This window comes from Tiliqua scincoides, chromosome 12, assembly GCF_035046505.1.
Source record: "Tiliqua scincoides isolate rTilSci1 chromosome 12, rTilSci1.hap2, whole genome shotgun sequence".
Taxonomy (NCBI): domain Eukaryota; kingdom Metazoa; phylum Chordata; class Lepidosauria; order Squamata; family Scincidae; genus Tiliqua; species Tiliqua scincoides.
In genome coordinates this window covers 3,606,337-3,621,878 of record NC_089832.1, presented here as the reverse complement: position 1 = coordinate 3,621,878, position 15,542 = coordinate 3,606,337, and the positions used below count along the sequence as shown (strand labels likewise).

The 15,542-nt window shown below is 44.5% G+C and overlaps 1 protein-coding gene across 1 annotated transcript; it reads right to left on the bottom strand.

The window, feature by feature from the left end:
• Nucleotides 1-3,751: 3,751 nt before the first annotated feature.
• On the bottom strand, nt 3,752-15,542 carry CD40LG (CD40 ligand). Its single transcript, XM_066640151.1, has 5 exons — nt 15,387-15,542; nt 10,399-10,539; nt 6,941-6,974; nt 5,687-5,743; nt 3,752-4,209 (listed from the first exon to the last, which is right to left on the bottom strand). Exons 1-5 carry the CDS (start codon nt 15,540-15,542, stop codon nt 3,839-3,841), a joined length of 759 nt encoding a protein of 252 aa, XP_066496248.1. The 3' UTR covers nt 3,752-3,838.

The following is a 15,542-nucleotide window of genomic DNA, read 5'->3' as shown; positions in this document are numbered from 1 at the left end:
CACATTCAGCATAGGGTGAAGATAAACAGAATGAGAGAAAAAAATTCACCAGGCTTAGAGACAGAGGTACAGCCCCACTGGATCAGGCCCGAAGTGCATCAGACAAGCATCCTGCTTGTTTCCAGCTAGAGACTTTATGCAGCTCAGAGCCTTTTTCTGCTACAGCAGCTGGTATTCAGGGATAGACTACCACTGAATGTAGAGGATCCCCACAACCATCATGACTGAGCACCAGTTATGGACATGCCCTCCTCCATGAAGTTCTCTCATCCTCTTTCAAAGCCATCTAAGTTAGTGGCACATCTTACAGTCCGCATGCTTCCAGCTGGAATGACAGGTGCGCATGCTAGCATATCCTACGCTGACTCAGCCTGCAGCCTTGCTTTTCCCTCTTTGTAGTTGCAAGGAGGTTTCTCGCCTGTTGTTTTGGAAGCCAAAGCTGACTAGTGATGATGCATTTTGCCCAGCACAGTCTGGCAGCAGCCCTCCAAGGTCTTTACCAGCTCCTCACATGCTTTTAAACCTGGGATTTGCTGCATGCAAAAGTTCTGGAACTGCCTTATATGGATTCCGGCTCAGCTAACCCAGTGTAGTCTACTCTGATTGGAAGCAGCATTTCAGGGTCTCAGGTAATTGGCCTTGCCCATCACCTGTTACGTTGTGGTTGGAGAGGCTGTCAGTGAATTGAAGGTGGAACTTTCAGTGGAGCTACACCCACCCTCTCCAGTGGTGTAGCTCCAGGGACGGCAGTGTGGTTAAGTACTGCAGGCGCCGCAACTGCTGTCACTACCTAAAATGGCTCCAACGGCAGGTGGGCGGGACCGCTTATACAGCGCACTGCAGCGTCTGCAATACTTACTCCCCGCCCCGTAGCTACACAGCTGACCCATCCTGAAGGCAGTGAGCCCCAGCCAGGTATCAAACATTTTGGAAATTCTGCTTACTGTCCCAGTTTGCTTGCAATGTACACACCAAATGTTAAACAAAAGGGAAATGAAGACTGTGCAGCTGTTCTAAAGGAGTAGAAGCCATGAGAATCCAACGATCACAGTGTTCCTCTTATATATATTATATATATATATATTACATGCATTTCATTCTTTGTTTACAGCTCTTTGTCCAGAGATTCCTGTTATGCTCCATGTTCCTTCCTCTCCTCCCAGTTTCTCTCCTGTCGTGTAGGGTTTTATTTACTATCACGATGACTGATGCAAGTTAAAACTTTTTTCTAACCTGTTTTTATTTTAAGCAATTTTTAAAATTGTGGTTTTAAACAGAATAAAGAAGGATTTTAAAGAAATAAATAAGTTTGTCTCTTTTCTAACATGTTTATGAAGCTTTTTTTACATTCATATTTGATTGCAGTGCAGATTTTTTTTTAAGTAGAATTATTATTATTATTATAATTAATTATTAACAGTATTTATATACCGCTTTTCAACTAAAAGTTCACAAAGCGGTTTACAGAGAAAAATCAAGTAACTAAATGGCTCCCTGTCCCAAAAGGGCTCACAATCTAAAAAGATGCAAATGAATACCAGCAGACAGCCGCTAGAACAGACACTGCTGGGGCGATGTGGAATTCATTGCAAAAAGTTCACAATGACATTAAACTGATCTGAAAACCAATTATAAATCATCTTTATTTTTGCTGCAGCAGCTAATTAAATAAAGGTGTTTCTTTGACAGAAGAGCATGCTTTATTTTACCAGCTTCCCAAGCTCTTTTAACAAATGTGAAAACGCCCCTCCCCCCCAAAAAGAAAGCACAACAGTATATTGTTTTGCTCAGGTTAACCTCCCAAACAATCTTGAAAATTACTAGTTATAGCCATTATTCTCCCCACCAAATATGTGCTATATATAAAATAGCAAGATGCAAACAGGTCCATTAAAAACCATTAAATGCATCCAATTAAAAACATCAAGTTGGAACCTCAAACCAGTAAGCTAGTTAGAGAGAGAGAGAGAGCAGAGAAATGTCGAGTTAAAACTGGACCGCATTTACGAAATGTTGAAGAGGAAACGCTGCTCGTGGTTTGTGCACCCATGACATCTTTGCCTCTGCTAAACAGGCTTTGCAGGGTTTCTCTACAGCAGCATTTCTTAAACTGTGGGTCAGGACCCACTAGGTGAGTTGCAAGTCGATTTCAGGTAGATCACAATAGCACCTAACTGAGCCACTATTCAAAATACAGAATACAGAGGACTCCCGTGGGAGAAATGCCCTGGTGCTTTGCTCTTAACAGGTGGGAAGATGGGATGCTGGAAAGGGCTGGAGAAGAACCCAAGTCTGCGTTCTATTTTGACTTTTGATACAAAATTTTTGAATTCCAAGCTATGCAAAATAACAGCACAAGCACGCTGTGTAATGGGACCTTTGGCTGATTGCGGCTTAGGTTTGAATCCACTTCCGGTTAATGATATCACTTCTGGTGGGTCCCGACAGATTGTCATTCTAAAAAGTGGGTCCCAGTGCTAAAGAGTTTGAGAACCACTGTCTATTGCTTACAAGTCCAACACCTCCTAAGAAGATCCCTACCGGATCAGCCCAATGGTACATCAAGTCCAAATCCACCAGCAACTAGGACTTGTAACTATACAGGGATTTACATTTCATGAATCCCTTTTTGACCAGAGAAGACAATGGGACAAAAACCATCAGTGTGCCCTTTCTCCAACCACTTTCAGTTCTGAAAACTACAATGAACATATGGAGCTGCCTTCTTATACCTTGGTCCTCAGAGTTCAGGACTGCCTACACTGACAGTCAAGAACTTGCTAGAGCTTCAGACCTGGGTCTTTCCAGCCCACCTGGAGACAGTGCCAAGGATTGAAACTGGGACCTTCTTCATTTGAGTAGGAGCTGTACCACATCTTCTACCACCTCTTGATGCTCTTAAAGCCTCATCCTTTAATCTGTCTCCAGCTTAATTAGTCAAAATAAGAATGGTTACTGAATCAGGGTTTCAAACAAGCATTCTGGAAAGTCACAAAAAGTCTTGTTAGATACTGTATAGTATAGACCCCCTTTAGCAACTTTGACTTTCCCATGGCTTCCATGGGATGCACACCAAAGGCATTCATAAAGTTCAGTGGGGGGTTTAGCAGATGTTGTGATGTGCAGCTGTACCACCTGCATGGGTCTTACTTGCTAGAGCAGGGCATTGACTGAAGCCTGCTCTTCTGTTTCTTGGGAAGAACTTGTGCATTTACTCTGCAATACCCAAGGGAATACTTCCTTGAGGCTCTATGCCAATAAAGGTCTTATGTATGTATGTATGTATGTACTTCCTTGAGGCCATGACAAGAACTTAGGACATGGGAACCTGGTAAAGGCTTGGGCCCTTATCTCACCGTGGGATTTGGGACACGGGAACTTGATAAGGGTTCAGTCATAAAAGCAATCATTCCTTGAAGAAGAGATTTAGCCAGGTTGGTTTGGCGCATTATGTATGGTGCTTTGGAATGTGTTTTGTGGCTGTGAAATGTTAGTTGCACGTAGATTTGTGTCGGCTTTGGCCTTTTACTAATAACACCAAAAGTAAGAGGATAAATAGCCCTAAGATTTGTTGTGCCAGCACAACACAAGCCCTTAAGGTGGACGTGTATCCTCTGACACATACAACTGCTCCTACATCACACTTGTGTGTGTGTGTTGGGTCTGGGATACTGTCAGCAATGCATCTCAGTTCTGAGAATCAACACTCAGCCCTTTATTAATAAATAAAATAAAATATACAGGGGGGTAAGGAAAATATAACAAAAGATGGAAGGGGGTTATAAATATCGAAGGGGGAAACCGCTTTGTTCAACAAAGAACAGCTTCGGGGCTTCTTCTAGGACAGCTCAAACATGCCAAAGTACGTATTTCCGTGATCGTAATTCACTCGAGAGGAGTCCGTCACGTTGACAAACACAACATGGCCTTTCTGGAGCTCTACGGCTCTCCCGAGGTGAATCGACTGCAGGCCGCACAGGTCGTCGGAATCGCCGTGGGTCCCCACCCCTTTCAAGAGCAGCTGATCCAACTCGGAGGGCAAGTTCAGATACACGTACAGGCTAAATGGGGCGTGCGGAGCTCGCTTTGTACAAAAGGCAACTTGAGAGTAGATGTAGTACCGTCCCCCCTTAGAAACGGTGACTTTTCCGTCTTGGTAGGAAAACGTGTCATCCGAAGGAGCGTATACCGATTTTCTCCATTGCAGAACTGTGGGGAAGGAGAATGAAGGTTATAAGAACATCACGATACACAGCCATTTAATATACTTCTGTTGCCTATATTTGGTGCCACAAAGACAACCTTCAGGTTAGGTCTCAATAATCCAAGTCTATAGCTGAAGGTGTTGTGATTGCTACACAGTGTACGCGGAGCGTTACACAGAGTGAGTGGACAGTTCTGTGCCCCAAGAGGCTTACAATCTAGATCCGTGATTTTCACTATTTTTCTTGTCACGGCACACTGATCTCCATTTCCCACTTCTGGCTTCCAGGAAACTCCTCCGGGTTCTGTGGATCTCTTTTTATGTCTGTAGTAACAAATTGTCTGTCCCTGGCACAGCCAGTGGAGGAAGAGGGACAGATAATTTTTTACTCCACACAGTTGCCCTAAGAATTAGAATTGTGGAACCAGGAAGAGTTTTTCAGTAGTCTTCAACCACTGTGCTCCAAACTCCCACGGCACACCAATGTGCCAGGGCACACTGGTTGAAAATTGCTGATCTAGTTGAGCCCCAGGGAAACAGCAAACAGTGGATGCAGAGATAAGCGGTAGTTTCATTTACATGCGCTTCAGCTGAGTCAAGGCTAAGGAAAGAGAATTAAGGCGTCGTTATGGAAACTTTTGTCATGTAGATAATGTAACCAATTTTCCAATTTTCCAAAAGCCCACAAGCAAGGCTTGAAAGCCATAGCCCCTTCCTCTTCTTGCCCCCACCCCAGCAATTCAGTGGCAGGCTGTTTCTGAAAGTGCAGGTCCCATATAACCAGTTGTTTCCTGCCTTGGTGAGTACCCAAATGGAATGAATCTGCAGAGTGCAATGGGTTGACTTTGACCCAAATTTGGCTCTCGCTCCACCTCCCGTGTTGACTGCTACATTTCATTATCGGAGGGATTTTTTTTTTTAATGGAAAATGTTTATCACTTTGCCATTTCCACTCTTGTTGGCATCCTTCAGTCTCGGAAGACTATGGTATCGCACTCTGAATAGTGTTCTGGAACAGAGTGTCCTCTCCAGTGTGCAAAGCCTGGGTAAAGTAGGTATGGAGGATAGGCTGTTACCCATGCAGCAAATCCCCCCTCTCCACGTCGCTGAAATGGTCCAGTGGAAAGGCAGAAGCCAATACGGTTGGTTCCAGCGACATCGCAGGAGTTGCCAGAACGTGGCTGTGTTCAGCCATGAACTGCCTCAGGGACTCCGGCTCCAGATTTTGCCTCGAGGTTGACTCCTGAAGCCTCTTCCATAACTGGATGTAGCCACAAGGCAGTGGAGGTTTGGGATCAGAGTTTTCCTTCTCTCAGATGAGCTGCCTTCCCAGGCTGACGAGTCCCATCTACCCAGTGGCTGTTCAGTCGCCTCTTATGACAAGTACAGCCAAACTGTAAGCCAAACCATTTCCACTCACAATCACACATTCACACAAGTGCACACACGTGGCAGGTTTTTGCAAAAATCCTCAATCCTTACTTTTTCTGTTGTCCTTCGCACCAGCCAGGTGAATAGAAGCTGATGGCCTCTTGTCACCTGAAATGATCAGAGCATCAGGTTATTTTTCCACAGTCAGTTACCTTATCCATCAGCCAAACTACCTCTAGATAATCTTATTCTTTCCACGTTGAGATATCAAGGGCTTTAGCATGAAACTTTAAAATCATTCAGGGGTTATAGTGGATTCAGCTCTGAGATCCTCAGGTTTTAATTTTTAAAAAATATTAGTTGTCTCACTGACAAAGCATTTAATTAAGGCTGTCCCCCAGTTAAAGAAACCGATTTGTGTTAATTGATCAAGTAAGATCTGCTTACACTACTGTGTGCAGTACAGAACAGTCATTTTGAAGTTTTTGGTTTTCAAGTGAGCCAAATGAATGCCACTTGCGAGAGCCATTCCCTTTGGACCATTTTTGAGCTGGTGTCTGTCACCTCCAGGTTTTATAAGCACTTCTATTAAAAATAATATTATTTAACTGCAATGCCCCATTAATCTAGCATGTCTTGTCACTAAATGAAGAGACTTTTAATGGAGTTTCTTCAATTAATCAATAAATTCCAGAAAACCATGTAGCAATAAGCTGCTATTCTATTATTAGGAAAAGTCAACAAATTTGGTAAATTCATAGTTTAATGAATCTGTTAAATTCTGTTAAGCCTGTTAAATTCATAGGCAATATCCTGCTAACTGGGCAAAGAGGTTTTTTTTTTTTTCCATTGGTGCTCCTCTTTTATTTAGCAGGGGGAGAGTAACTGGCCCACCTCACCCCAGTAAGGAAGAAAATTTTCTGGACATCTGGTGAGAAATGACAGAAGGGCAAGGACTCTAGTCATTAGATCTCCTGGCAGTGAAACAATCACAACTGAAATACATTTCAGAATTGCCATTGTATTGAATTGCTAGGTTTTCAAAGAGCAACTTGGGTATACCAGTCTTCAACCAGATTCTGCAGTCTCTGCAGTGTCTGCACAGACACTGAGTCTAGATCTAGAGTCTACACAGACGGGACATCAAATCTCAGTGCCGCTACTATGAGGTCAGCTTCTTCCCACCTAGTTTGCTCTTCACTAACTTGCAACTCACTGCATTATATTCTTCACATTATTTCCCCCTTTTTGGGGGGGGGGGGTGCTGAGGTTTTATAGGTGTCATTCCCACCAGGACCCCTCAAGATATCTTTTGCTTGGGCCTAATTTTTATGGAAGCCGACCCTCCAACTGTCAATCACGTACCTGTTTGCTTGGCCATAGAGCTTTCTTGAGGAACCTAGAATCAGAAGACAAGATGATTGAAAAAAAAATGTGGTGAAAAGCATGATAACATCTGTGTCATCCTCCATGCATCAACCAAAGAAAGAAACCAGGGCTGCAAATTGTGTTTCTTTGTGGGTGCTTAAAAACATAGGGAGCAGCCTTGCGTGAGGTCAGATTGCTGGTCAATCTAGTCCACTACCGGTGGTGTAGCTGGAGGGGGGGGTGAGTGCCCAGTCCAGTGGGAAGGCAAGCGTCCCCTTCCTTCAGAGCCATTCCCGGCGGGAGGAGCAAAACAGAGCCGTACGGCTCCGTTTTGCTCCCCCTGCCGGGAATGGCTCTGAAGGAAGGGGACGCTTGCCCCCCCCGCTGAGCCTCTCCGCCGAACTGGGCACTCCGCCCCCCCTCCAGCTATGCCACCATCCACTACTGACCTTGAGAAGTGCAAGGGAGAGAGATTCCTATTGCAGTGATCAAGGTGAGAGACAATGACCAAGACAGGAATCCTAGTTCAGGGAGCAGACACAAAAAGCCACAGAAGTTCTGTAATGCTGTAAAGCAGTGGTCCCCAACCTTTAGGTGCCTGCGCATCACTGAGGCAAGATTGGAATCATCGTGGACCACGTGCAAGGCCAGCTGAGGGTGGTCTGGTCTCCACCCTCTCTGGTGGTCCACGGGGAAGCATCTCCCAAGTGAGCACTCCCCCACGGACTACCAGAGGGCGATCAAATCTGCAGCCAGCACTTCCGTTCACTTCAGGTGCTCTCTGGTGACCTGCTCAGTGTGGTTGCTCAGCAAGATGCTGGAAGTGATCAAAGCTGATTTTTTTCTCTGAGGCCTCGCGGACCACTTCTCAGGGTATTGCACCTGTGGTGCATGGACCACAGGATGGAAACCAGTGCTGTAACGGGGAGATGTGATAAAAAACAATCAAGACCTATGACAAGACCTGGCTCTTTTACACCAGCCAGTCGTTCCTTGATGTTGCAGCCTTCAAGTGACAAACACAGATAATGTGAAACGGCCCTCCAACTTCCTAACCATGTATAGCACTTTGGGTGGTTGAAAGAGGTGATTCATCCCCATGAACAGATCTTGCTTGTGCATCCCACCTGTTTTCCTTTTTCTTGCTGGCTGCAAAGCCCTTTCCTCTTTGAAAAGGTTATCTGCAGCAGAATTTCTGCTTGCACATCAGAAGTGCTAAAAAAAGATTTTTTGCTCTTTTGGGGCTGTGTATAATTACAATGCTGGGACAGGAAAAGCTGTATTTAGTAACGGGTACACGAATGACGGGGTGTGAAAACGCATCTTCTAAGAAGGTGCTGTCAAGTTGCTGGTTTCTTTGTGACCGACCCTAAACCTGCTTTTCAGTTGCAACCCATTTTCTTGAGCAGGGCTCCTGGGCCTTCACAGGACTGAGCCCAAGTTGCAACTCTGCAAGTAGGGCTCATCCCAACATCTCCATATTAGGAAGAGCTTCAGCTGCGGAAATATCTGTGTATCAGACACAGAGGAGTAATGTCTGAGACTGGGAGGGGGGGGAGAGGATGTTTCGTGCTGCAGCGGAGTTGGTTTGGATGAAGGGGATGCAGGCTGAGAGAGAGAGAGAGAGAGAGAGCTCATCACCTAAGGGAGCTTGTCCAAGGGTGAAGCCTCACCCTGGACTGGAGCTTGCTGTGGGGTGAGGGGCTGGAGCCCAGTGATGGGGCACATACTTTAAAGGCAGAATGTCCTAGATTCAAGCCCTGGCAGCCTCTCTGTGTGGGATTAGAAAAGACCCTTGCATGATACCCTGGAGTAAAACAGGCAGTCTGTGTAGCCAATGCCAAGCTAACAGTGCCCCCCTATGTGGGTCTACTCAGAAGTACGACCTGTTCAGTTCAATGAGATTTACTCCCAGGGTGAGTGTGCATAGGATTGCAGCCTAAATGGACTCATGGTCTGACTCAGCAGAAGGCAGTTTCCGATGAGTGGATATGGCATCAGAGAGTTGGAGAAGAAGCCCCCCCCCCCAAAAAAAAATCTATCTTCACGCAATGCGTAATAACTTATGGAACCCAGCACCACAAGATGTGGTGACAGCCACTGACTTAGAGGGCTTTTAAAAGAAAAGGGATTGGACAAATTCAGAGCGTAGGAGGAGAGGTCTGTCAGTGGGGATGGGTCACTAATGCTAAATGAAGCCTCCATATCTCAGAGGCAATATATCAGGTTGCTACGAAGGAATACTGGGAGATGACAGTTGCCTTCTTCCTTGTGAGCTTTCCAAAGGCACCGGCTTAGCTACTGTGAGGAGCAGGATGCTGGACTTTTGGCTAATCCTTGTTCTTATTAGCCATGACAATTAAGAATGGTGCCATGTTCGGGGCAGTTTGTGCAGGGCTGTAGCAATTCAAGCCTTTCTTGTGGACTTCTCTTGTCCACCACAGGAGACATGATGGATCTGATGGCCTTTTGGTCTGTTCCAGCTCCCATTCTGCCCTGCATTCTCTTTTTAACGAGGAAGGCATCTTCTAAAATTAACTGCAGGATGGAAGCATGAGCCACGTGCCTCCAGCTTTCAGCACATCTGATTCATGTGCATTCGCGATTCTGCTGTAAACTCTCGCATTGACCAAGCACCAAAAAAGAAAAAACAACCTTGATGCAATTGTATGCATGATTAGACCAAGATTTTTCTCATGCCACATAAAAAGAACCTGGATACAGCCATAGGTACAATGGCATTAAGCAGTGTTATAGACTGCAGGGGGGGGGAGGCCCGAAGGATCTAAACATTGTGAGCCCAGTAAACAAAAACCTGATGCATTGGTTTCACTTTGGAAGAAAGGCCAAAGTAATTTGAAACTCAAAAATCCAGGAAGAAATTTGGCTGGGGAGCATTTTGGAGTCATTTCAAGGCCCACTGGCCAAAGGAGAAGGTCTTTTTTCAGTCAAGTTGGTGTAGCACAGCAAGACTGACGGGGTTAAGGAAGTCCGTCCTGAACCAATGGAAGAATTATTATTATTATTTTTAATGGGGCAAGGAAGAGGCAAAACCGCAGGTCAACTATGTTCCACATATTCAATTTCAGACTGAAAAGTAACAGAGCATTTTTCATGAATTTAACATTGCATTGATGTTCCCATCTTCAACATAAATGAAAGTGCAATAGTGGACAGCACTGGGGGGCAGTGAGCTATGTGGGGGGGCACTTGCCCCTTCAGTACTGTCTGTGAAAGCAACAGGAAGGGAGGAGGGGGTCTCTGAACAACCATGGTTATTAACCATGGCCTCTGCTTTGCGTCATTCAACCCAGCCCATCTCGGTCTCTTAGTCATGATCAAAAGATGCTCGGTCATGGATGAACCTACACCGTTATGGGGCTGGATCAGTCTAACTTTGCATATATCATTCTATGTGAATAAACCCTCTGATCAAATCCTTGCTGCCGTCTTACCTGGAACCTGACTAGATCCTGGAAGTGGCTTAGAACTTTTGTACAGTCCAGCAATGAGGCATCTCTATTTTCTGGCTTCTGACACTTCTGTAATCTTCGGAGGAATGTCACATCTTCTTGTAAATTCAGCTCATCTCCCACCTGGCAAATGGGATGATCAAGAAAAGTACAGAGGTCATTCAACACCAAAACCACAGTTGCAACATTTGATTGATGAGTTACAGCAAAGGTTCTCCAAACTGTGACCCATGGCTCCCCAGGAGCCATGGAATCCTCATGAAAAACACATCACCCTATATAATGTATAGGATTATAGCCCTAATGAGGAGCCGCAGCCGATGGCCCAGTAGCTCAAGGGAGCTTCCAGTCAAAAAATTTTGAGAACCACTGAGTTACAGTAATTGGTTAGATGACAGCAGAATTCTATGTATGTCTACTCAATGAATCCAGTTTATTTCAATGGGACTTAATCCCAGGCAAGTGTGTACAGAGTTGCATCCGTAATCAATTAAAACATTTGCAATTAGTTGGTTAGATGAATCTATTTCAAAGGCACCTTCAGTTAATCAGTTAACTTTTCTCTCTTTTTTTAAAGTTAATTGTTTTAAAATGAGTACCAACAAAAATTGGGTAGGCACCATCTTAGAAAGCGCATTTACCATCCTGCTATGGGGAATTACCTCTTCTAAGATGTCGCCTGCTGCAGTGTAAAGATCCACTCAACCACCTATGGTACATCTATGCACTACCTCTGGTGCATAGATATGGATCTATGTGCACCATTCAGGGAAAGGTTTTTTTTTCCTGCCGTTTCCTATTCTTTTTGGCATATGCAAATATAATTTATTACTTCAATCAATTATAGATGGTTTTGCAGTGGAGGAAATTTACAGGTAGCGATCCCCAGAGATTGCAGGTGTTATTTAACCCATTTTTGCCCAGCCCACAGGTGTACACATTTGATTCATGTTGAGTATATGCAACGTTGGCTTAACTAAGGCTGCAACCCTATACACAATTTCTTGGGACACAATGGGACTAACTGAAGAACATAAGAAAAACCCCGCTGGAACAGGCCAAAGGCCCATCTAGTCCAGCTTCCTGTATCTCACTGTGACCCACCAAATGCCCCTTCTGAGTAGACATGTATAGGCTTGGGCTGTAAATTAATGGTCCGGAGTTAGAGGTATGCCATGAATTGGCCAAGGTTGATCAAAGTAGATTTTCTGGATGGTAAAACCCAAAATTGACCATGAAGAGCTCCAGAAGGTTCCTGTCTAATTGGATAAATGTATGACAATATATTTGGTTCAGTGTAAAATGATGAACATGGGGACAAAAAGCTATGACTTTCTGAGGGGAATTGAACTGGTGGAGAGTATCCATGAAAAAGATCTTGTGGTCATGGTGGAGACTCAACAGAACTATCAACTCAGTGTGTACCAGCTCTGAAAAATGTAAAAGTCATGCCAGGGATCACTGAAAATAAAATGATATAGTAGGCATAGTCACACATTTAATTCAAGTTGCTCATAGTTTGGAAAGAAAACGGGGCTTTACTGAATCCTGTTGGGATTTTCTACACATGAACATGTGAGTGAATCATGCTCAATATATGTTTCAATACATTTTAAGATATCATGGTTTCATGACATTCTTTGAAATTATCAAAGAATTTCAGGAGCTCTGCTTGCACAAGTGGTCAGTCCCAGGCCCCTTCCCTCTGCAACCCTTATAACCTCTAGAACATTTCTGTGGGGCAAACCTCTCCCAGAATGACTACATTGTGACATTGGGAGGTGCAGCTGTGGGGATGACAAGCCACCTAAGGGGGAATGAGAACCCCCGTGAAAGAGCAGGTGTTCCTTTCGCTTTTGAGCCCTTTCGATCCAAGCCGATGCCATTTTAATTTCTACATGGCTTTGCGTAAAACTTTATTTGTGTCTATAAATAAGTCTTATCTACTCCTTTTCCACAAGAGTATGCAGTAGGTCCTCATGCAGGGAAAGCGCCCTACAGGTAGACCACAGCTGCGATACAAGGACATCTGCAAGAGGGATCTGAAGGCCTTAGGAGTGGACCTCAACAGGTGGGAAACCCTGGCCTCTGAGCGGCCCGCTTGGAGGCAGGCTGTGCAGCATGGCCTTTCCCAGTTTGAAGAGACACTTGGCCAACAGTCAAGAGGCTAAGAGGCAACAGTCAAGAGGCTAAGAGGCAAAGAAGGAAGGCCCATAGCCAGGGAGACAGACCAGGGACAGACTGCACTTGCTCCCAGTGTGGAAGGGATTGTCATTCCCGAATTGGCCTTTTCAGCTACACTAGACGCTGTGCCAGAACCACCTTTCAGAGCGCAATACCAGAGTCTTTCGAGACTGAAGGTTGCCAACTACTATGCAGTAGGTCTTCTGTGACTAACAATGCAAGGAATTTCATGTGCCTTCTCCGACCACAATTTGGGCAAACTGCTTTCATGGAGCATACGCTCTGGGTCAGTGTTTCTCAACTAGTCTTATGGGTACCACCAGTCGTACTTGAGGTGGTGTCTGGTAGTACTCACAGAATCCCTGAACACCTGCCTTCCAGCAGCGAAACCAGGAACATGACGCAACAAACAGTGGCCGGAGACTTGACTCAGTGGGCAGAGCTCTAAATCATGCTTTTCTGCGCTCCAAAAAGCTCTCCCATCCACCCTGAGCCTCTTACTGGTGTTTGTCACATTGCATCTGGCCTCCCAACCCAGAAGTAACTGGCAATGATGTCACGGCCAGTAACTTCTGGTGGTATTTCGAATAGATGGCCCATGTGAAGTGGTACGGCAGAGGACAAACCTTGAGAAACACTGCTCTAGGTCGACAAGGTGATAACTAGTCATAAATATTACTACTCTTATTAAATACCTGCATATCAATAACACCATATGAAGGCATTTCCCATTTCCACTCAAAGGGGCAATAACTTTTTTAAAAAAGATTTCTTATGTCATCGATCAGCAATTTTTAATCTTTTTAATCTCATCTCATGTCCTTGTCCCCGTACAGAGGTCTAGAGAGCTGCATGTTCTTCGTAGCAGATGTAGGAGACCAAAGCGTAATCCTATGTGTGTCTACTCAGAAGCAAACCCACTGAGTTCGGTGGGACTTACTTGTGTGTGTAGGATTGTGGCCTGAGCAGATTAAGCCCCAGATTTTTTTATAAGCACATTTTAAAAACTATTAGAATGTAATGAGAAAAATAATACTAGAATTTTTAAAAGTATGTCCCCAAGGTAATAATTGCTGGCTAACCACTTTTGACATTTCCATTCCCAGAATGCAACTTGAACTTCAACTTTCACCCAGGACTGGCTTCTAATTTTTCAAATCTATTTTATTGTTCTTTGGCCATCTCACTCTGTCCTTCTGTCCTCCCTCTTTCTTCTGACCTTTCTCTGCCTCTTGGCTTCCCTTTCCAAGAAATATTTGTAGAACCCCTTGATGTACCGCTTGACCTGACCTTGCTGTAAGTCACACCTGGTTGAAGGCAAAACTTCTAGCCAATGATTCCACTCAAGAACAGAGAAACAAGCATTACAATTTATGAGAATAGTCCCACTAATCTCCTTTAAAGTTGGTAGGACTCCAGGATGGTAGGACCCCGATGGCTGGAGACAGGAAATGTTTTGGAGAGCTAAAAGGCAGGCGGTTCAGAACATGAGAAAAGATGAATTGGATCCAGTCAAACCACTATCCTGCTTCCCATATTGCCAATAGAGGCTTCTGGAAAGTTCACAAGGAGGTGTTTAGGAAAAGCTTTCCCCCCACTTGTATGTGTCCAGAAGCTGCCACTCAGTGATATACAGCTTCTGAAAGTTCCATCCAGATATCCTCTGCTTTATCCAATCTCCGTTCAAAGCCATCTCAGCTAGTGGCCCCCACCACATTCCATGGCAACAAATGTCACAGGTTAATTACACATCATTTGAAAAGCCTTCCTTTTCTCTGTCCTGAGTCTCTCGCCAACAGGTGACATTGGATTTCACCAAGTTCTAGTTTTCTGAAACAGGATGCAAAACCTCCTTGCAAACCACAAGATGCACCATTTTATAAATCTCTACCAAGTTTTATATTTTTTCCCCCAAACTAGAAAGCCCACAAATGCTTTCACCTTTCCTCAGAGAAAAGATGTTCCGACCACGTTTGTGAGCCTCCGTCGCTCATGACGTACACAACATTCTGCTGTCTCGCCATCATCGCTAGTCAAACAGGCTTTCCATGAAATGCTTCAAATACCTTTATCAACCAGTGAAGATTGGAGAAATATATTCCATTTGCAACATTTGGGGGGAGGGGAAAGCTATCGCCCTTCTCCAAGGTGAACTGAACATCAAACCATCATCAGAGAGGCAGGAACAGTACAGTCGTAGATCCCATCCCTTAACAGTTGGAATCATAGAAAGCTGCTTTCTGCGGAATAGACCATGGGTGGCCAAATGGCATCTCGCGAGCCACATGCAGCTCTTTGACCTATAATATGCAGCTCTCAGAAATTTGTTGGCTGAGCTCCTTTTTGTATCACAATTAAATATACAAGGTAAAAAGAAAATTTTCAAGCTTTATAATTATTTACTGGGCATAAACTGAGTCCAGTGGATTAAAAAAAAATAAGCTTAGTGTTCAGGGTGAGTAAACATATTTAAAAATTTCAATGCTCCTTAAATATTGTGGCTCTCAAATATCTCTCATGGGGCTCTCAAACATCTGAAGTTTATGGTATATGGCTCTTAAGTTAAGCAAGTTTGGCCACCCCTGGAGTAGACCTTTAGCCCACCTAGTTTAGGTATTGAAACTGGAAGCTTCAGCTGTTCTACCAACTCAGCTACTACCTCCAACCATCCCAGTGAACCTGGGATCAACTGAAGTCAACTACGACAACATTCTTTCATTCTTCTAGGCTGACAAAAAAAACCTTCTTACATGGAACCAACAGCAGGCAATAGGAGACAGGCTTACCTTGTCCAGCTTCATGTGAAGGTATAAACCAAAAAGTACCACGCCGATGACTTGTGCGATTAAAAATACGAGGATCAAGCTCAAGAATGTCTTCATGGTGCTGGTTATGCCAGCAGGTCTGGAGGCAGATGGGGAATAAGCCTCATTGGAGTCCAT

Excerpts from the sequence above, each read along its gene's own strand:
- CD40LG (XM_066640151.1), bottom strand. The coding sequence starts at position 15,542 with ATGGACTCCAATGAGGCTTATTCCCCATCTGCCTCCAGACCTGCTGGC. Across the intron at positions 6,975-10,398 it reads AGGATCTAGTCAGGTTCCAG|GTTCCTCAAGAAAGCTCTAT; the intron begins GTAAGACGGCAG and ends TTCTGATTCTAG. Across the intron at positions 5,744-6,940 it reads CTCTATGGCCAAGCAAACAG|GTGACAAGAGGCCATCAGCT; the intron begins GTACGTGATTGA and ends TGATCATTTCAG.